At 43.6% G+C, this 21,328-nt stretch overlaps 1 protein-coding gene and 2 long non-coding RNA genes across 7 annotated transcripts in view; 1 reads left to right on the forward strand and 2 right to left on the reverse strand.

Annotated features, from left to right (window-relative positions):
- Window positions 1–650: 650 nt before the first annotated feature.
- On the reverse strand, window positions 651–12,698 carry LOC140464711 (uncharacterized). Its single transcript, XR_011954967.1, has 3 exons — window positions 12,561–12,698; window positions 11,228–11,363; window positions 651–783 (listed from the first exon to the last, which is right to left on the reverse strand). It is a non-coding gene; the product is annotated as an uncharacterized lncRNA (long non-coding RNA).
- The window catches only part of LOC140464708 (transmembrane protein 238), a 41,211-nt gene continuing 32,104 nt past the window's right edge, over window positions 12,222–21,328 (forward strand). For 2 of the 3 annotated variants that reach the window (XM_072560150.1, XM_072560149.1), the window contains exon 1: window positions 12,222–12,926. In XM_072560150.1, the coding sequence (XP_072416251.1) occupies window positions 12,481–12,921 (441 nt within the window). In that variant the 5' untranslated portion in view covers window positions 12,222–12,480 and the 3' untranslated portion in view covers window positions 12,922–12,926. The remainder of the gene's footprint in view (window positions 12,927–21,328) is intronic. The other variant, XM_072560148.1, reaches the window with a different exon arrangement.
- LOC140464709 (uncharacterized) overlaps window positions 15,782–21,328 on the reverse strand; it is a 41,241-nt gene continuing 35,694 nt past the window's right edge. For 2 of the 3 annotated variants that reach the window (XR_011954965.1, XR_011954964.1), the window contains exon 3: window positions 15,782–17,654. This is a non-coding gene — a long non-coding RNA (uncharacterized lncRNA). Of the gene's footprint in view, window positions 17,655–18,194; window positions 18,330–21,328 lie in introns of all 3 variants that reach the window. The other variant, XR_011954966.1, reaches the window with a different exon arrangement.

The raw sequence follows: 21,328 nt of genomic DNA on the forward strand, positions 1-21,328 counted from the left end.
TCCACATGAATGGTATCATCCTTCCATTTGGACCAAAATTTAAGTTATTTCTTATAATAAGTTTTATCCCCATGACATGTCCATCACACCCAATCCAGTTCCATACTTTGTAAGTAGGCACAAAATTCAAATAAGAGATAGGGTGCAAGTTATAGTCCTATTTCTCTAGGTTTAGAAAATATATGTGCATCTTCAGGTTACCATTTGTTCAGTTACTATGTATAGGGGGCTCAAGAAAATGTTATCAGTTATGAGTGGTTCGCATGTAGAATGAACTTGCTCAGGAAATGGTGGATGTGGGTACAGTTATAATGTTTTAAATATATTTGGATAATTACATGAATAGGAAATGTTTGGAGAGATATGGGCCAGGAGCAGGCAGGAGGGACTAGTTTAGTTTAGAATTATGTTCAGCATAGACTGGTTGGACTGAAGGGTCTGGTTCCGTGCTGTAACTCATCACTATTCTTTTTGTACTGTTATGATGTGGGTGCCTAGCTGATAAACATGATGGAGGGATTTAATACACTTCTATCAGCAACAAGGCAAATATCACAGCTCAGTTCTTGATTTCAGTCCAGCCTTGCTTCCTGATTTGTATTTGACTCGCGTGAAAGTAACAACCCAAGAACATTTAAGAGCACCTCTTCTAAGTTTACTTTCTTTTTGAGATCAATCTGAAGTACAGCACCAAATGTTCTTGTATCCCAGTCATGATTTCATTTATACAAATGTCCAATCCTTACTATTTCAGTCTCAGATGTGAGAGAAGATAGATTTTGGCTGCAGGAGAATCAAAAGAATAGTTTAGGATAAAAATTAAGACAATGTTTAAATCACATTTTAGAATTGTAGAGTCCGACAACACTGAAACAAACCCTTTGGTCCAACCAGTCCATGCCAACCATATCCCCAAACTAAACTAGTCCCACCTGCCTGCTCCTGGCCCATATCCCTCCAAACCTTTTCTTTTTATGTACTTATCTAAATGTCCTTTAAACATTGTAACTGTACCCGCATCCACCACTTCTCTGGAAATTCATTCCACACACTAACCACTCTGTGTAAACAAATTGCTCCTAATGTCTTTTTTAAAATTTTTCTCCTCTCACCTCAAAAAAAATGAGACCCTAGTCTTAGAGTCATAAAGATGTGCAGCATGGAAACAGACCCTTCGGTCCAACCCATCCATGCTGACCAGATATCCCAACCCAATCTAGTCCCACCTGCCAGCATCGCCCATACCCCTCCAAACCCTTCCTATTCATATACCCATCCAAATGCCTATTAAATGTTGCAATTGTACCAGCCTCCACCACTTCCTCTGGCAGCTCATTCCATACACGTACCACCCTCTGTGTAAAAAAGTTGCCCCTTAGGTACCTTTTATATCTTTCCCCTCTCAACCTAAACCTATGTCATCTAGTTCTGGACTCCCTGACCCCAGGGAGTCTATTTATCTATCTATGCCCCTCATGATTTTGTAAACCTCTATAAGGTCACCCCATAACCTCCAACATTCCAGGGAAAACAGCCCCAGCTTGTTCAGCCTCTCCCTATAGCTAAAATCCTCCAACCCTGGCAACGTCCTTGTAAATCTTTTCTGAACCCTTTCAAGTTTCACAACATCTTTCCAATATGAAGGAGACCAAAATTGCACGCAGTATTCCAACATGGCCTAACCAATGTCCTGTACAGCTGCAACATGACCTCCCAACTCCTGTATACAATACTCTGACCAATAAAAAAAAGCATACCAAAAGCCTTCTTCACTATCCTATCTACCTGCGACTCCACTTTCAAGGAGTTATGAACCTGCACTCCAAGATCTCTTTGTTCAGCAACACTCCCATTAAGTGTGTAGGTCCTGCTAAGATTTGCTTTCCCAAAATGTGGCACCTCTCATTTATCTGAATTAAACTCCATCTGCCACTTCTCAGCCCATTGGCCCATCTGGTCCAGATCCTGTTGTAATCTGAGGTAACCTTCTTCGTTGTCCACTACACCTCCAATTTTGGGGTCATCTGCAAACTTACTAACTGTACCTCTTATGCTCACATCTAATCTTGAAATCTCCCACCCTAATGAAAATACACTGGCCATTCATCTTATCTATACCGTCATGATTTTATAAACCACTGTAAGGTCACCCCTCAACCTACAATATTCCAGTGAAAAACATCCCAGCTTATCAAGTCTCTCCCCTTAACTCAAACCCTCAATTTCCTTCAACATCCTTGTAAATCTCTTCTGACCTCTCTCCATATTAATAATATCCTTTCTGTAACAGTGACCAGAACTGGTCACAGTATTTCAGAAGAGGCCTCACCAATGTCCTGCACAACCTAAACATAGTGCCCCAACTCCTATATTCAAAGGCAATGAAGGCAAGTGTGCTAAATGCCTTCTTAATCACCCTGTCTGTATGTGGTCCAAATTTCAAAGAATTATGTACCTGAAACCCTAGGTGTCTCTGTTCTCATTACCCTACTTTTAATTGAATAAGACCTACCCATGTTTGTTCTTCCAAAATGCAATACTTTAGATTTATCCAGATTAAATTAAAGAATCCAAGTTAAACTTCATTTTCTCATTCTCTTACATAATCACTAACTTGTATCACTCCCAGGTACTCAGTCACGTTTTTGCTGTTTCTCATACAGCATGCAATATCACTTTATTCACAGAGTTTGGTTCATAGAATATATTTTTTTTTACTTAATTGACATGAAGTTTATTAACAGAGTTGCTGGAAAAGCTCAACAAGTCTGGTAGCACCTGTGAAGAGAAATCTGAGTTAACGTTTCAGGCCCAGTAACCCTTCCTCAGAACCGTTAACTCTGATTTCTCTGCACAGGTGCCGTCAGACCTGCTGAGCTTTTCCAGCAATTTCTGCTTTTGTTTCTGACTTACAGCTGCAGTTCTTTAAGTTTTTATAAAGGTTATTAAACTTTGCATTTTGAAGTAACAAAGCAAGCTACCTAGTGTAGAAATTAAGTTAGTTAAACACCTAATTACAATTAAAGAGGACTGTAAAACTGAAACTTTAATAAAGTCATTAACAGTTGGTAGTGTGGTAACATTTTTATTAAGAATTTAATCTTAAATTTAAGAATAAGGGTGACTCAGTGGTTAGCACTGCTGCCTCACAGCACCAGGGTCCCAGGTTTGATTCCAGCCTCGGACGACTGTCTGTGTGGAGTTTGCCATTCTCCCTGTGTCTGCGTGGGTTAACTCTGGGTGCTCCGGTTTCCTCCCACTGTCTAAAGATGTGCTGGTCAGGTGAATTGGCCATGGGAAATTGCCTGTAGTGTTAGGTGCATTAGTCAGAGGAAAATGGGTCTGGGTGGGTACACCTTCGGAGGGTCTGTGTGGACTTGTTGGGCTGAAGGGCCTGTTTCCACACTGTAGGGAATCTAATCTAATAAATTCTTTGTGAAAATACACCAACAAATGTTACTCAAATATAGAAAATGCTTGACAGATCATCATGCATTGAACATTGTCATGTTATTGTGTTTGAATATTAAATATTAATCTTTTAACATTGTATTTGTAATTCTTTAAAGAGCAAAATATTTAATTGTTTTTAGCAGATCTGCTGAAAATGTGCAAGTACTTGGGGGTATGAGTAGGCTGTTTGGCTGTTTGAGCCTGCCCTGTCATTCAATAAGATCTGGATGGTGTCTCAAACCCAACCCCTTAATCTTCTCTGGCCTACTTATCAAAAACTTACCCAACTCTGCCTTAGGTGACCCAAACTCCACTACTTTCTGGGGGAAGGAAATTCCACAGATTGACAACCTTTGGAGAGAGAACAATTCTACTCACTGTCTTTTTATTCTTAAATGGTTTCTGCTAGTTCTAATCTTCCCCTACAAGAGGAAACTTGCATTATCCACTCCATCAAGTCATCTTGGGATCTTGTGCGTTTCAATGAGATCACCAGCAAAATATTGTGGGTGCTAGAAATGCTGGAGAAACTCAGGAGTTTGAGCAGCATTTGTGAAGAGACTCCTATATGACCTCAGAACAACTCATTAATTCTATTTTTCTCTCTCTACAGATGCTGCCAGACTGCTGGATTTCTCCAGTATTTTCTGCTTTTCTTTGAGAATGCACTCATTTTAGTTAGGAAGGGTTCCACACTGTGTGGAGGGGAGGACCTCCCATGGGCCTGTGCCTGGCTAACGTAAACTTGAACAGGTCTAGGCAGCAGGTGCTGGAGGGAGTGGTAACACCCAACTATCTACTCCCCTTTGGTGGTTATGTGTACAGAGTGTCCATGGAGGGGGAGCAGGTGGGGTCTGCAGCATATATTAGACTCTTAACATTTTTCTCAATGACCGAGGTTAACTTAACTGGCCTATAGTTAACTGTTTTCTGTCTCTCTTTTTGAGAAAGGGCGTTACATTGGCAGTTTACCAATCCTTTGGGACATTTTCAAAATCTCAAAATTATTGGAAGATTATTACTAGTGCATCCACAATCTCCATAGCTAATTAGTTACTTCCTTTAGTATCCTAGGATGCGACCGGTCAGGTCCAGGGGACTTGTCAACCTTTGGCCCCCATTAGTTTCTTTAGTATTGCTTTCTCTTGTGATAGTTCTGTATTAATTTCCTCCCTACCCACCCCTCCATTAGCACCTTGATTACTTTGTAATTTCAGAATTCTATTGTGAAGACTGATGTAAAGCATTTATTTAACTGTTCTGCCATTTCTCAGCTTCCTATTTCCCTAGCTTCATTTTCCAATGTTCATTTTGGCCCCTCTTTGTATATATTGAAAGAAAATCTGCTAGATTATCCTCATTGTTGATTTTCTTACTTTTTGTTATTTGTTAGTTATGTTCAGTTTGTCCAATCCTCTTAACTAACTTACCTTTGCTACATTGTATAGTTTTTAAAAATTCAATTTGAAGCGATGCTTTAAACAGCATCTGTATTGCAGTTCTCAATGCTGTTCTTTTTTTCTGATAGTAATTCGAAGTGACAAGAGACATGAAAACATCAAGTGACTGTCATCATGCCATGATTAGAAATATGGCAACTCTAAGTGTAATAGACTAATGAAGAGAAGACAATATTGACTAAGAGACAGCAGGTTAAAACACCTTGACTCAGTCTGCTTGTATTAAGTCACAATCCATGAGGCTGAGTATCAGTTTCACAGATACAGGATCACTGAATTGTCATGGTGCAGAAGGAGGCAGTTCAGCCCATCATGTCCACACCAATTCTCCAGATGAACATCTCAGTGGACAGAAGAGTGGCACTATCTGTAACTCTGCTTATTTTTCCTTCTCAATTAGCCATCTAAATTCCCATTAAATGCCTCAACTGAACCTACCTCCACCATACTCTCAGGCCGTGTATTTCACACCCTAACCACGTGCTACATGAAAATGCTTATCCATGTATCACTTTCACTTCTTTTACTAATTACTTTAAATATACATGTTCTCATCCTCAACTGACAAGGTCTCTCATGGTAGGCTAGACCAGAAGATTAAGTCACATGGGATCTATGCGAACTTGGCAAATTGAATAAAGATATCATAGGAGACAGAGTAGTTGTGGAGGTGTGCTTTTCTGATTGGAGGTCTGTGACCAGTGTTCTGCCAGATTCAGTGCTGGGACCTCTGTTGTTTGTAATATATATAAAGGATTTGGATGAAAATGTGTGTGGTCTAATTAGTAAGTTTGCAGATGACATGAAAATTGGTGAAGTTGTAGATAGTAAGCAAGCTTGACAAAGAATACAGCAGGATCTTGGACAGTTGGAAAATTGGCAGAGAAAAGGCAGAATGACCTTAATCTAGACAAGTGTGATGTGATGCATTTGGGAGGTCAAATGTAAAAGGAAAATACACAGTTAAGGGCAGGACACTTAGGAGCATTGATGTACAGAGGGATATTGGGGTCCAAGTTCATAGCTTCCTGAAAGTGGCAACACCAGTAGTTAAAGTGGTAAAGAAGGTGTATGACATTCATAGCCTTCATGGGTTGGGCCATTGAGTATGAAAGTTGGCAAGTCATGTTGCAGTGGTGTAAGACTTTAGTTTGGCTGCATTTAAAGTATTATGTGCAGTTCTGGTGCCCACACTATAGGAAGAATGTGGAAGCTTCGGAGAGGGTGCCAAAAAGGTTTACTTGGATGCTGCCTGGATTGGAGTGTGTTAGCAATAAGGGGAAGTTCGACGAACTTGGATAGTTTTCGTTAGAGCATCAGAGACTGAGGGACAACCTGATAGAAGTACATAAAATCATTAGAGAGGTAAAGATAGTGTGGATAGTTTGAGTCTTTTTCCCAGGATGGAAATGTCAAATCCTAGTGGGCATTAGGTTCACGGTGGGAGGGGAAAGTTTAATAGAGATATAAAGGAAAGTGTTTTTACACATAGAGTGGTAGATGCCTGGAATGTGCTGCCAGGGAAGTTGGTAGAAGCAGATACATTAGCAATGTTTAAGAGGCATTTAGACAGACACATAGATAACCAGACCATGTGCAGGCAGATGGCATTAGTTTGGAATGGCATCATGGTTGGCCAAGACATAGTGGGTTGAAGGGCCTGATCCCGTACTGTATTGTTCTATGTTCTTTCATGAGTGAGAGCATTTTCTTCCTATTGACTCTGTCCATATTGCTCATGACTTTATAAACTTCAATCGTTTCTGCTCTCAGGTGAAAGTGAGGACTGCAGATGCTGGAGATAAGGGTCTAGATTAGAGTGGTGCTGGAAAAGCACAGCAGGTCAGGCAGCATCTGAGGAGCAGGAAAATCGATGTTTCGGGCAAAAGCCCTTCATCAGGAATGAGGCAGGGAGCCTCTGGGGTGGAGAACAGACTGAGAGATATTTGCTCTCAGTCTGCTCTTCTCCAAAGAGAACAGTCCCAGATTCTCCAACTATTTGTATAAGTGAAATTTCTCACCCTGAAATCATTCTTATTAACTTCTGTTCACTCTCCCCCAATGCCTTCGCTGCCTTCCAAGAGTGCAACACCTAGAGCTGAATGCAATACCTCAACTGAGGCCAAACTAACGTTTTATATAAATTCAGTATACGCTCCTTTCTTTTGTACTCCAGGCCTTTATTAATAAAATCAAGGATATTGTATGTTTAACGAACCATTTTTCTCATTGATCCTACCACCTTTAATGATTCTTGCATATATACACCCAGACCCCTTTGTCACTGCACCACCTTTAGGAATGTACCCTTTATGTTATATTATCTCTCTATGTTCTTCCTACCAAAATGGATCACCTCACGTTACTCAGCATTGAACTTCATCTGTCACCTCTCTGCCCATTCTAACAACTTGTCCATGACCTTTTGAAGTTCAACACATCGTTCCCAAAGTTTACAATGCTTTAAATTTTGTAATATTCACAAATTTTGAAATTGTATCCTTTTACACCAAGGTCGAGATCATGAATATTTTTAAGGAAAGACGCGCATTGAAGGGTTAAAGCTTTAGCTATAGTCAGTGCCTTTGCAAGTTGCCATTCTCACTTCCCTCAGTATCCTTTCGTACATCTCTGACCTCAGTACCTTGTCAACTTTAGGTACAGATACACTATCCAATATTCCCTCATCAGTTTTCAGTCCTTTTCTGGTTGAATGTTCTCCTCTATCACAATGGCCTGTGTAGTGTTTTCCTCCTTGGTAAAGACAGGTGCAATGCACTTGTATTTCAGCCGTGCCCTCTGACTCCATGAGTAAATCCTCTTTTTTTGGTCCATAATCAGCCCGACCTCTTTCTACTGTTCTCTTACTTAAAGTTTTACTAAAGGAATACTTAAAGATTCCCTTTTCGATTAGCTGCCAGTCTTTTTTCATGCTGCCTCTTTGCTTCTCTTATTTTTTATCCCACTATCCCTTTGAACCTTCAGTATTCATCCTAGTTTTTAATTATATTTTCTACAAGTAATCTATCGTAAGCACACTTTGTCCTTTTCATCATAATGTCCAGCTCTTTTGTATTCCAGGGAGGCTATGGATTTATTTAGTCCACCTTTCATAGAAAATCGAACGTTACAGTGCAGTACAGGCCCTTCGGCCCTCAATGTTGCGCTGACCTGTGAAATTAATCTGATGTCCACTTAACCTACACCATTCCACTATCAAACAGATGTATGTCCAATGGCCATTTAACTGCCCTTAACGTCGACGAGTCTACTACAGTTGCAGGCATTCCCGTATTACCCTGAGTAAAGAAGCTACCCCTGATATCTGTCCTAAATCCTTCACCCCTCAATTTAAACCGATGTCCCCTCATCTTAGCCTTCATCATTTGAGGAAAAAGGGCTCTCATTGTCCACCCTGTCTAACCCTCAGATTATCTTATATGTCTCGAATGAGTCAATTCTCAACCTCCTTCTCTCTAACAAAAACAGCCTCAGTTCCCTCAGCCTTTCCTCATAAGACCTTCCTTCCACATCCCACCACATCTCCTCTGAACCCTTTCCAAAGCTTCCACATCCTTCCTATAATGTGGGGACTACAACTGTACACAATACTCCAGGTGCAGCCCTACTAGTGTCTTGTACAGCTGAAGCATAACCTCGTGGCTCCGAAACTCAATTCCCCCTAACAATAAACATCTACACGCTATATGCCTTCCCTTTCGAAGAAATATACCTGACTGTACCCCAACTGTTAACTATTTTTCCTGCACTTTTGGCTCCAATCTATTTGACACATTCATTCTTGCCACACTGAAATCAGCTTTCTTACTCAGGATTGTTCATTTTTCTTTTCCCATGTAAACAATCTAAACAAACTTCAGGGGAATAGTTGATCACAAGCTGTGTTCCATGTAAACTGTGTGATATCATTGTTGAATTTGTGAAGTTGCTGAAATCATTTGCAAAATCTAATACAACATAGTATTAGGTATCTAGATATATCCACCGAGGATGAAAGTGAGGACTGCAAATGCTGGACATTAGAGTCGAGAGTGTGGTGTTGGAAAAGCACAGCTGGTCAGGCAGCATCCAAGGAGCAGGAGAATTGATGTTTCGGGCAAAAGCCCTTCACTCAAAACGTCGATTCTCCTGCTCCTTGGATGCTGCCTGACCTGTTGTGCTTTTCCAGCACCATACTCTCTGCAGAGAACACCCAATTCATTGCAAGCTGACATTCTTGGGAAGTCATGATTTGGAGGTGCCAGTTTTGGAGTAGGGTGTACAAAATTAAAAATCACACAACACCAGGTTATAGTCCAACAGGTTTATTTGGAAGCATTCGCTTTTGGAGTGCTGCTCCATCAGCGGGTGGCTTCCAAATAAACCTGTTGGACTATTCTTGAGAAGTGAAGGGGTTAAGTTAGTGAAGGGTTAAAGTTTTAGTCATATATTCAATAATAAGCAAAGCCAGGAAAGTAGGTGTGAACTACAGGTGTATAGAGAAAAGAATACAATCAGAGGGTTGGGGCAAAAGAACAATTAATGCCTCTGAAAGACTTTGAGAAATAAGTGAATATGGGACACTGGATATTGAAATATGGGGATTGTAATGGTATGCTGTAATCTAAGCTTGAAGGTGCTCTGTAATCCAGCAGAGTGATCTTTAACTGTCAGTATTAAGGCTTCCCCTCTGCAGGTGTATATGAAATCATAGAATCCTCACAGTGTGGAAGCAGACCACATTGACTCTCCAAAGAACATCCCACCGAAACCCACCCCATCCCTGTAACCCTACATTTCCCATGGTCAATCCACCTTGCCTGCTCATTCTCTCAAGCTGACCATGCAAGATCCCAAGTTTCTACTTCAAAGAAGAATCATAGAATCCCTCCAGTATGGAAACAGGCCATTCAGCCCATTGAGTCCACACCAAACCTCTGAAGAGCCTGCTATCTAGATCCAACCCCTACCCTAGCCCTGTAACCATGCATTTCCCATAGCTAATCCACATAGCCTGCGCATCCCTGGACATCGTGGGCAATTTAACATGGCCAATCCACCTCACCTGCACATTGTTTGGACTATGAGAGGAAACTGGAGCACCCAGAGGAAACCCACATAGATCTGGGGAGAACGTGCAAACTCCACATGGACAGTCACCTGAGGATGGAATCAAATGTGTGTCCCTGGTGCTGTGAGGCAGCAGTGCTAACCACTGAGCCACGGTGCTACCCCTGACATCACCTGTTCATTAAGTGTTCTCCTGAAATCTTCTATCAATTTGTTGAGTTAATCCTATAACATTGAGGAAGGGTGTGAAAGTTATCAGGGGTTGGCACGTGTGGGATTTGAGGTGACAATTAATTCAGCCTTGATAGGACTGAATGGGAGAGCAGGGTCCATGGGCAGAATGGCCTCCCTGTGTAACAATTGTGAACGTCAATGCTAGATAATCGTCAGTGTAGCACAGGCAGAGGATTGGATATCTGGATGGACCAGGAGAATATACAACAAAAGCAAAGTTTTGTGGATGCTGCAAATCTGAAATCAAAACATAAAGTGCTGGAAAAAACTCGGCAGGTCTGGCTGCATCTGTAGAAAGAGAAAGCAGTGTTAGTTGTTCCAAACTGAAGGAGTGGTATTGGACCTGGATGTGTAAAGGTAGTTTTGTAGCTAGATTGCGATCAGTTAAATAAGAGGCGTTTCTTTTCTCATGTTACAGTTCAGAGAGTTGGAGACATTGAAATTACTTGCATGACCTGATCTTTGCTGTTTCACAGTAACCTGGTGTTATGTGCTTTTTAACTTTATTCAGCTGTGTGTGTGTGTGTGTGTGTGTGAAGGCAGCGTTCAATGCTCAGAGTACGAACAGGCAGCATGCAAACTGGATCCTGTCAAATTTTACCCAATTTGCCTTTATTCGATTTCAGGTCAAATACTTGCTAATCTTACACTGAAAAAAAACCCTCAGAATTTCACACGAACGCTAAGTGTTGTCTGACCGGCGCAATTGGGAGCTAACAGTCAGTCTGCACAATCCATCAACAAATCCGTAACTTTCAGTAAACTGAGTAGGAAAAACATTTCGATTTGTAATTCGAGTGAAAACCCAGTCACGTGAGGGGGAAAAAAAAGCAGCTCATTCAATGGAAGAGCTCGTCAAACTGGGTCCAATCCTTGATGGAAATTCATTTATTTGCTATCAATTCTGGTTTGAGGAGACAACGAGATTAGAATTGAATTGCGTCACAAAGAACTGGAGATCCGAAACAAAAACAGAAATGACTGGAAAAACTCAGCAGGTCTGGCAGTACCTGTGCAGAAGAACCCAGCTTTAACACTTTTACACGCTTGAAGAAAGGTCACTGGACTCGAAACGAAAACTCTTGTTTTCTCTCCACGGAATTCCTTTTGGGTTGATTTCAGTGTTTTCAAAGCAAAAACACGGCGCTGGAAAGGAGGCGGCGAAAACAGAAATAACTAAACAAAGACGCTGGAAATGTTAACAACAGAAATTACAGGAGAAACTCAGCAGGTGATTGGGGACATGAAATGTTACACAAACAAGACATTGCTGGGGAAACTCATCACGTGTTTAACGTTTCACGTCCAATGACCCCCCCTTCAGAACTCTGCTTTCTCTACACGAATGCTGCCAGCCCGTTGAGTTTCCCCAGCAATATCTTGTTTTGCGTATGATTTGGAGATGCTGGTGTTCGACTGCGGTGGACAAAGTTAAAAATCACACAACACCAGTTTATAGTCCAACAAGTTTAATTGGAAGCACTAACTTTCGGAGCGCTGCTCCTTCATCAGGTGGCTACAATTGTGCACTCCATATCTAACTGATGAAGGGAGGGTGTAATGAAATCTGAGAGCAGGTTGGGTTCGGAGGGCCTGGCTGTGGAAGAGACAGAGGTTAAAAACAATGACTGCAGATGCTGGAAACCAGATTCTGGATTAGTGGTGCTGGAAGAGCACAGCAGTTCAGGCAGCATCCAAATAGCTTCGAAATCAACGTTGGGCAAAAGGGACCGGGACAGGGGGGAGCCCCCTCCAGGAGCTTCCAATTAAACCTGTTGGACTATAACCTGGTGTTATATGATTTTTAACTTTGTACAACCCAGTCCAACACCGGTATCTCCAAACCATGACCTGGTGAAGGAGCGGTGCTCCAAAAGCTGGTGCTTCCACTTAAACCTGTTGGACTATAACCTGTTGTTGTGCGATTTTTAACTTTGTTTTGTGTTACGTTTCAAGTTCCTCGTGTCCCCAGCGTTCTCTGTGCTGGTGTCAGGTTACAAGGAGGGGCTGATGGGGTAATGCCCCTACCTGTGAGCCAGGAGGCTTACCTTCAAGTCTCAGCACCCCCCGCTTGGAGGAGCGAGGGTGTCATGAAATGTGTGAGCAGGTTGGGTGAGGAGAGCCTGGCTGTGGGAGGGACAGAGACAGGTGGAGCCCGCCTCCAGGGCTGACGTGTGCCAGGTACAGGGAGCCCAGGTGAGTGCGGGCGGAGCTGGGCAGTGCCTTGCCCCTGGACAGTGTCAGGGAAGGGGAAGGGGGCGCGATGGCGTTACTGCACGCTGCCCTGGGGCGCTGTGCCTGCGCTTTCTGGCTGGCGGTGGCTTTTGACGCGGTGGGGCTCACGGTGTTGCTCATCGGCGTCTTCGCCAACATCTTCTTCTACGACTTCCTGATCTACGCCGGCTCCATCGTCATCTTCCTGAGCTTGGTCTGGTGGATCTTCTGGTACACGGGCAACATCGAGGTGCCCGAGCAGCAGCTGGAGGACGACGTGGGCCTGAAGGACAGGATGGGCTTCCTGCACCGCTGGTCCAGCCGCATCTCCAGCAGCTTCCGCAGGTTGTCCCGCAGGTCCAGGTCCAGGTCCAGCGGGCACCAAACCTCCAACACCACCGAGGTGAAGACCCTCTCGCTCGCAGTGAGCGCCGAGATCACTTCTGAGCAGAGTGGGAGTACGGTGGACACAGCCAACACCCCTCTCTAAGCCAGGTAACTCAATCCTCTTCTTTCAGCTCTCCCAAGCTAAGCCGAAACATTAGTGTATTTACTTAAAAGCTAATCATTAACCAGCCCTGCCCTTTGGGAAAGCAGTTTGGGAGCTGGTTTGACTGTTGTTGGTTGAGTAACTGAAAAAGACAACTTTTTCCAGTCAGCTGAATCTGCAATCCTACTGTTAATTTAAAATATATCTCCACCAGACAGGGTCCCTGCAAGGTTCCTAAATAAGACAGAGCGAAAGATAAAGAGAGGGCTTTGCTGTGAATGTTTCTCTACATTGAGGCCATACTTAAGAGAGAGGGGAGTGGACACTATCTCCCCCTCCCCCTACAAGTTGTTCCTGACATCACAAAGGAGTAAAAACAATGACTGCAGATGCTGGAAACCAGATTCTGGATTAGTGGTGCTGGAAGAGCACAGCAGTTCAGGCAGCATCCTGAAGGGCTTTTGCCCGAAACGTCGATTTCGAAGCTCCTTGGATGCTGCCTGAACTGCTGTGCTCTTCCAGCACCACTAATCCAGAATCACAAAGGAGTGACAAGTGATCAGATACAATCACAATCCAGAGACCACACATAGTTTTAACAAAACACTTACAAAGACATGTGTTACAAAGGGCACAATTATTCAGCTAACAACCACTGCCTCCCAGTGACCCAGTCAATTCCTCACAATGACCTAAAGCTCTCTGATGATATTACCTAGCATGGTGACGAAATGTGTGAGAACAAACTTACCAGCTCAGAGAGCAAACGTACAACCTGGACCTAAATATATTTACACTCTCTTCCATTTTTCTAGCAAATGCAATGACAAAGTTTGATGCATACTTACAGGTGCTATGAGGATCTGAGACCGCAGGCCCATTATCCCAGAATTATTATACCACGGAAGGAAGCTGTCCAGCCCACCGGCTCTGTACTGGCTCGCCCAATGTTTTAGTGCCGTTTTCCTGCCTTGCTGGATTGTTTCTATTTAAATATCTGAAATCTGGGAGAAATGACCAACAGGAATGATCACCCTGAGAATGATCACCAAGGAGATCTTCAGGCTTTAGAGCTGGAACCTTCTGGGTAGCCTCCAGATGCCCCACCCCTCTCCCCAATGTCAATCTTGTGGTCTTATGGAAGATGCATCTGCCACCCAATTAGAGATGGTGGGGTGGGGGTAGGGGAGAAGCAGGAGAATGGTGGGATATCAGTGGTTTGGACAATTTAAACCCCACTCTCCACCAGCCTATCCTGACCAGTCATGATTGACTCCCTCATGGCCATGAATGCTTCACACAACTGCTCCCTCAGCTTTCACTACGATGTGACCCAGAATGGACAGTCAATTGATTTGAGGAATTTTAATTGGACTTATGCTTCCAGGTGATTTATGCTGAAATCAGTTGTATTTGGAGTATTAGTGCTGAGGAAGAATTATTTCCATCTCATTCACTACAACAGGAATAGGTTATTACAGTCAATGTCTGGTTCAATTTCAGATTCAATTCTGTTTTATCTCTTCCCTGTTATTATTGGTTCATGGGATGTGAGCATTACTGACTGCTCCAGATTTCTTGTTCATGCCAAATTGCTGTTGAGAAGATGGTCATAGAGATGTACAGCATGGAAACAGACCCTTTGGTCCAACCCGTCCATGCCGACCAGATATCCCAACCCAATCTCGTCCCACCTGCCAGCACCCGGCCCATATCCCTCCAAACCCTTTCTATTTATATACCCATCCAGATGCTTCTTAAATGTTGCAATTGTACCAGCCTCCACCACTTCCTCTGGCAGATACATTAATTCAAAAACAGCAAAGACAGTAACTGTGCAGGTTCTCTCTCTCTCCTGCACTGTCCTCACCATGTGCTTCTTTTGCCTGTTCTTCTCCCTTTTAAAACTGCTGTTTTTTAGATTCCCTACAGTGTGGAAACAGGCCCTTCAGCCCAACAGGTCCACACTGACCCTCTGAAGAGCAACCCACCAGACCCATTCCCCTAACTAATGCACCTAGCACTACAGGCAATTTAGCATTGTCAATTCACCCAACCTGCATATCTTTGGATTGTGGGAGGAAACAGGAGCACCCGTAGGAAACCCACACAGACAGTCACCCGAGGCTGGAATCAAACCTGGAACCCTGGTGCTGTGAGGTAGCAGTGCTAATCACTGAGCCACCGTGCCACCCAGCTGTTGTTTTGACTCCCCCCCCCCCCCCCCCAAAGTTCCAAAACAATACAATAGCATATAAAACAGTAATTGCAGCTCCTGGAATTCGAGGAAATCACCTCCAGCACCTAAAATACCTCAAAAAAGGAGCAGCTGTTACAGCCAGAAATCTTTCCTGTCCTCCATCTTGGATTACTCAGAATCCTTGAGTTGAGCTACATTCTAGAAACACTCCAATCCATGTGGTATCGGTATACCCACTGTGCGGTAAGGGAGGGAATTCCAAGTTGTTGACTTGGTGATAATGAAGAAACAGTGAAATAGTTCCAAGTCGGGATGGTGTGTGTTTGGAGAGGGACCCATTGCCTCTACTGCCCTTGTCCTTCTAGTTGATAGTGGTGGCAGGTTTGAAAGGTGTAGTCAGGGGAACCTTGGGGAGTTACTGCAGTGTTTCTTGTAGAAGGTACACTCTTCTGCCATTTTGTGTTGATGGTGGAGGGAGTGAATGTTGAAATGAGAGAATGGGGGCCAGTCAAGCAGCTACTTTGTTCTGGATGGTTTCAAGTACTCAATCAAGCAAGTAGGGAGTATTCTACTATATTTCTGGCTTGTGCCTTGTAGATGGTGAACAAGCTTTGGCGATTTGATGTGAGTTACGCATCACAAAATTCCTAACTTCCAACCTTTAGATTTTGACTTTATTATCACACACACTGGTACAAAAGGACAGTGAAAAGTTTTCATTGTTGCCACACATAGTGCCTTCTTAGGCACAGGTAACTAGGTACAAAAACTCAAGAACAAGGTAGAAAGAAATAAGGAACAAAGTTAAAAATTAAACATTACAATCACCTGCTCTTGTATTAGTATGTCTGGTCCCATTTTAGTTTCTGCTCAATGGTAACCCCCAGGATTTTGATATTGAGGGATTCAGCAACGGTAATGATGTTGAGCATCAAGAACATTTCTCTTCTTGGAGATGGTCATTGCCTGGCACATGTGCAGCATGCATGTTACTTGCCACTTATCAGCTGAAGCCTGGATAGTATCTAAGTGTTTTTGCTTATGGACATGGATTGCTTCAGTACCTAAAGAATCATCAATAGTGCTGAACATCGTGCAATCATCAGCAAACATCCCCACTTCTAACTTTATGATGGAAGGAAGGTCATTGATAAAGCAACTGAAGCAGTTTTGAACTACCCTGAGGATCTCCTCCAAGTGTCCTCTGGAACTGAGATGATTGACATCTGACAACCACAACCATCTTCATCAATGCAAAGTATGACCCAACCAGTGGAGTGTTTTTTCCCTGATTCCTATTGATTCCAGTTTTTCTAGGGGTCCCTGATGTTACACTCTGTTGAATGTAGACTTGATGTCAAGGACTGTCACTCTCACCTTACTTCTGGAATTCAACTCTTGTCCATGTTTGCACCAAGACTGTAATGAAGTCAGGAGCTGAGTGAACCCGAGGAACCTGAACTGGACATCGTGAGCAGGTGATTTCTGCTGCTTGATAGCACTGTTGCTGATCTCTTCCATCACTGATCAACGAGTGTAGGCTGATGATGTGGTAATTGGTTGAATTGGGAAATTGGTTTAGCTCCATTGGCTGGAATGTTGGTTTACAGAGTAATGTAATACTAACAGTGTGGGTTCAATTCCCATCCCTGGTTTGAGGTTACCATGAAGGACTCTCCTTCTCAACCTCCTTCCTCACCTGTGCTCTGGTGGACCTCAGGTTAAATCAGCACTAGCTGCTTCTCTCCTGAATGAGAACAGCCCCTATGGTCTGGTAAGACTATGGTGACACAATTTGCTTGGTTGGATTTGTCCTTGGTTTTGTGTCCAGGGCATAACTGGGTAAATTTACACAATGTTGGGTAGATGCCAGTGTTGTAACAGTGCTGGAACAACCTGACTAGGGGCATGACTAGTTTTGAGGCCCAAGCCTTCAGTACCATTGCCAGGGCCCATAGTCTTTGCAGTTTTCTTCAGTTGTTTCTTGATATCATTTGGAGCTAATCACTTTGCCTGAAAGCTGGCATCTGTGGTACTTGGGACCTCCACAGGAGGCTGAGATGCATCATCCACTTGGCACTTCTGGCTGAAGATTACTGCGAATGCTTCAGCCTTGTCTTTTGCACTGATGTGTTGGGCTCTTCCATCATTGAAGATGTGGATATTTGTGGTGCCCCCACCCCCGTTAGTTATTTAATTATTCACTACCATTCATGACTGAACGTGACAGGATTGAAAGGCTTAGTTCTGACCCATTGGTTGGGAGATTATTTAGCTCAGGAGATTGGAAGCTGTTTTACTGTTTAGCATACAAGTAATCATATAATTACTGTCTGGTAGACATTGCAGTCTGGTAAAGTGCAGTTGAAGAAAATGACTTGAATTGGTTTTCTGATAGCTATTGCCTCTTGTAAAGGTGTAGGGAGATGGGGGCAAGACAGAAAGCTTCCAGTCTCCTGCAGTACATCCTCCCCTCTACAATCTTCATTGTTGCCCAGTGTGCTGGCAGCATTCCTAGGTGTTACAGAGGTGCCTGGTGGAGAAAGAAAGATGCGATTCAAACTGAGTCAGTGAGAAGACAGAGATAGAGTCACAAATACGTCTCAGACTTGGGAGTCAATACATTGGAGTGTGGGGCAGGGAGAAGTGAGTGGTAGCAGACAGGGACTGCAGAAGGGAAACTGAAATAACTCTGCAGAGGCTGGTATCCCATCACCAAGTCACCCTTTATTTACACAGAGAGTCCTTGACACTGATCCGGTTCCTCAGAGCCAGCTGTCAGACTGAATAGGCTGTCTGCCACTGCCACTGTTTTAAATTACCCCCACACTACTGCCTAATTGCGGTAGTGCTTATTTTTTCCCCAGCACCCATGTGTATGTGCAGGTGTGAGATGCAGTGAAAGACACAAGGTGCATGAATCTTTATTCAGTTTCCACCACCAGGAAGCAAAGAAACATCCAAGTGGCCAGTGACAAGCAGTGCCCTTCGCATCAAAGAGCATTTTAGCACTGGGTCAGGTTCCTTCAATTTTGCCTCTAATACGGACAATGCGTAACGTACAGTAACTCACCTCTGTGCTCAGAGCATCTCGGAAGAAATTCAGTCTTTTCTTCAGGTGGCAAAGGCATCGAGACAGCAACATCTACCATGTCCATCTCAGATTCTGGGGTCTCTTCAACACTTGGAGGAGGAGAGCTCATGGGTTCTAAAACAGTCAGAAAGGCTGTTGAGGAGCTGAGCTTGTTTTGCTACTGCACTGTTTGTGAGTTTGCAGCTTTCATATGATCCACATGCCTAATCAGGACCATCACACCGACCCAGACTTTATACGTCACTGGACTTGATATCACATCACCCATGTCTCTTATCCATAACAAGGCCATTCCTATGGTTCCTACACCAAACTTTGTTTCCAGAAGTAAACTGGGAGTAGAGTCTTGTGTCCGGCGTTGGTGTTCCAGATGCCGTTTCACCTCCACCCCAGGTCTGGGAAGATGAGATTTAACCCGGAGTCAAGGCGTCTTCCCATTAGCAATTCTAATGGAGCTATCCTTGTAGTTGTGGGATGGTCCTATAATCAAATAGGTAACAGGACAGTTTGGTATCTAGTGAAGCTGTAGGCTGTTTCTTTAAGCCTGCCAAAGTTTGGACTGCTCTTTCTGCCAGACCATGGGATAATGGATGGTGTGGAGCTGTCCTTCTGACCTATGTCAAATACCATTTGACTTTAAGAAATATTCAAATTGCCTGCTGGTAACTGATGGCCCGTTATCTATGACCAACACTTCTGGGTGTCTGTGTATTGCACGATACGTGCAGTTTTTCTATTGTCGGCCCCGTGCTTGATGAATGAACTCTATGTACGTCCCACCACTTTGAGCGGGCATCCACAATGACCAAGAATGTTGAGCCCATGAAAGTACCCGTGCAGACAACATGTAACTGAGTTCAGGGTTTACCTGGCCATTCCCACGAATATGGGAGAAGCTGCCGGCATCAATGTTTCTCGTTGTTGGCACTCTGGGCGCTGCCCCACCAACACAGCTATGTTTCCATCCAATCCTGGCCAGCAGACATAACTTCTCACCAACATCTTCATTTTGGAAGTTTGCTCCTCATAATAATATGCTATCCTTTACTGTGATCCAGTCTCTCTGGGTCCAAAAATATTTCAGTTCTGGTTGTGATGGTCCTTTGTTTCCCCTATCACCACCAGCTGTTTCAGGATCAGATCTTTCTACATCCAAAGACTGATATTGTCAGCTGTAATTGAAAGTGTTTCCAGAAAATTTAAAACCACTATGGACTCATCCACTGGTGGCATCATGAGTGGTTTGTCTGCAAGCAGAAGGTGGCTTAATGCATCTGCATTTGCTACTTGGCCTCCTGGATTGTCTTCCAACTTGTAATTATAAGCACTTAGCTTCAGCCGGAATTCAGAGGTGGGCTCTAATACTATGGGCAGCACTACATTATCCTCTTTAAGTAAACCTAGCAGGTGTTTGTTGACCATTATAATGACAAATTTATGTCTGTAAAGTTATTGTTGGAACTTCCGGATTCCACATATGACCACCAAATCTTCCTTTTCTATCTAGAAGAATTTATGTTCTGCATTAGCCAACGTCCTGCATGAATACGCTATTAGGGGGCCCAATGGAGAGGAACGCCTATGAACTGATGCCATCCCAATGCTGTACAGGGAGACATCACATGTCAGTACCAGATCTCACTTAGGATAATAGCTGTTTCTTCACTTCCCCTGAAAGCTATGGCTTAGCTATGTGACCATTTCAAAGTCTGATCCTTTTTAAGCAGTTGATGCAAAAGGTGCCGAGATGGAGGCCAGGTTATGTATGAACTTTTCATAATAATTCACTAGTCCAAGAAAAGACCTGAGCTCCGGTACAGATATGGGAGCTGGGACACCTTTGATCGCCCTCACTATCTTCCAATGGGTTTAACCCGGTCTTATAGACTTTGTAGCCCAGGTAAGTCGCTTTGGGTGTCTGGAACACACATTCTTCCCTTCTAAGGTATACAGCAGCCTGGGAGAAATGTCTAAGCTCTCGAAGTGCTCCTTATTGGTCTTTCCTGTTGTTAGCACATCATTTAGATAAATGGTGATCTGGGGTAGACCTTGTAAAATATTCTCCGTCATCTGCTGAAAAATTGCACAGGCTGACAATACCACAAATGACAGTCTTGTCTATTGGTATAAACACTTATGGGTATTAATTGTAGCACACTCCTGGGCATCCACATCTAACTGCAATTGCAAGTATGCATGGCTCATATCTAGCTTTGAGAAGGACAGCGCCCCTGCCAGCTTGGTGTATAAATCCTCTATGAGAGGGATTGGTACTTATTCAACTGTGAAAAGAGGTTTACTATTTGTTTAAAATCCCCACAAAGGTGAACTGATCTGTTGGGCTTCACAGTCAGTACGACTGGTGCTGCCTATTCCACAAACTGGACAGGTTCGATGATTCCTTCATTTTCCATCTTTTTTATTTCTGCATCTACTGTTGCCCATAAGACACATATCACAGGATGGACCTTGCAGAATCATGGAATTGCTCCCAGGTCAACATGCAAAGTGGTCTTTGCTCCATTGATAGTCCAGATACCAACTCGAAGACACCTCCTCCTACCGCCCCCTCCACCATGACGCCACCCCCCATCACCAAACCATACAGAACCTCATCACATCAGGAGATCACCCACCCACAGCTTCCAACGTCATAGTCTGGGAAGCCCGCACCACCCAGTTCTACTTACTTCCCAAGATCCATAAGCCTGACCACCCGGCCGACCCATTGTCTCAGCATGCTCCTCCGAACCCACCTCTACCTACCTCAACACTGTCCTATTCCCCCTTAGTTCAGGAACTCCCCACATACGTTCAAGACACCACCCACGCCCTCTACCTCCTCCAAGACTTCCATTTCCATAGTTACACCGGCACCACTCCCCACCTCTTCCTCGGCAACATTGATGATTGCATTGGTGCCACCTCGTGCTCCTGCGAGGAGGTTAAGCAATTCATCAACTTCACCAACACATTCCACCTTGACCTTAAATTCACCTGGACCAACTCTGACACCTCTCTCCCCTTCCTCTCCATCTCCATTAATGATGACTGATTTGACACTGACATTTTTTTTACAAACCCACCGACTCCCACAGCTACCTGTATTACAC

The sequence above is a fragment of the Chiloscyllium punctatum genome, chromosome 40 (genome assembly GCF_047496795.1).
Source record: "Chiloscyllium punctatum isolate Juve2018m chromosome 40, sChiPun1.3, whole genome shotgun sequence".
Taxonomy (NCBI): Eukaryota; Metazoa; Chordata; class Chondrichthyes; order Orectolobiformes; family Hemiscylliidae; genus Chiloscyllium; species Chiloscyllium punctatum.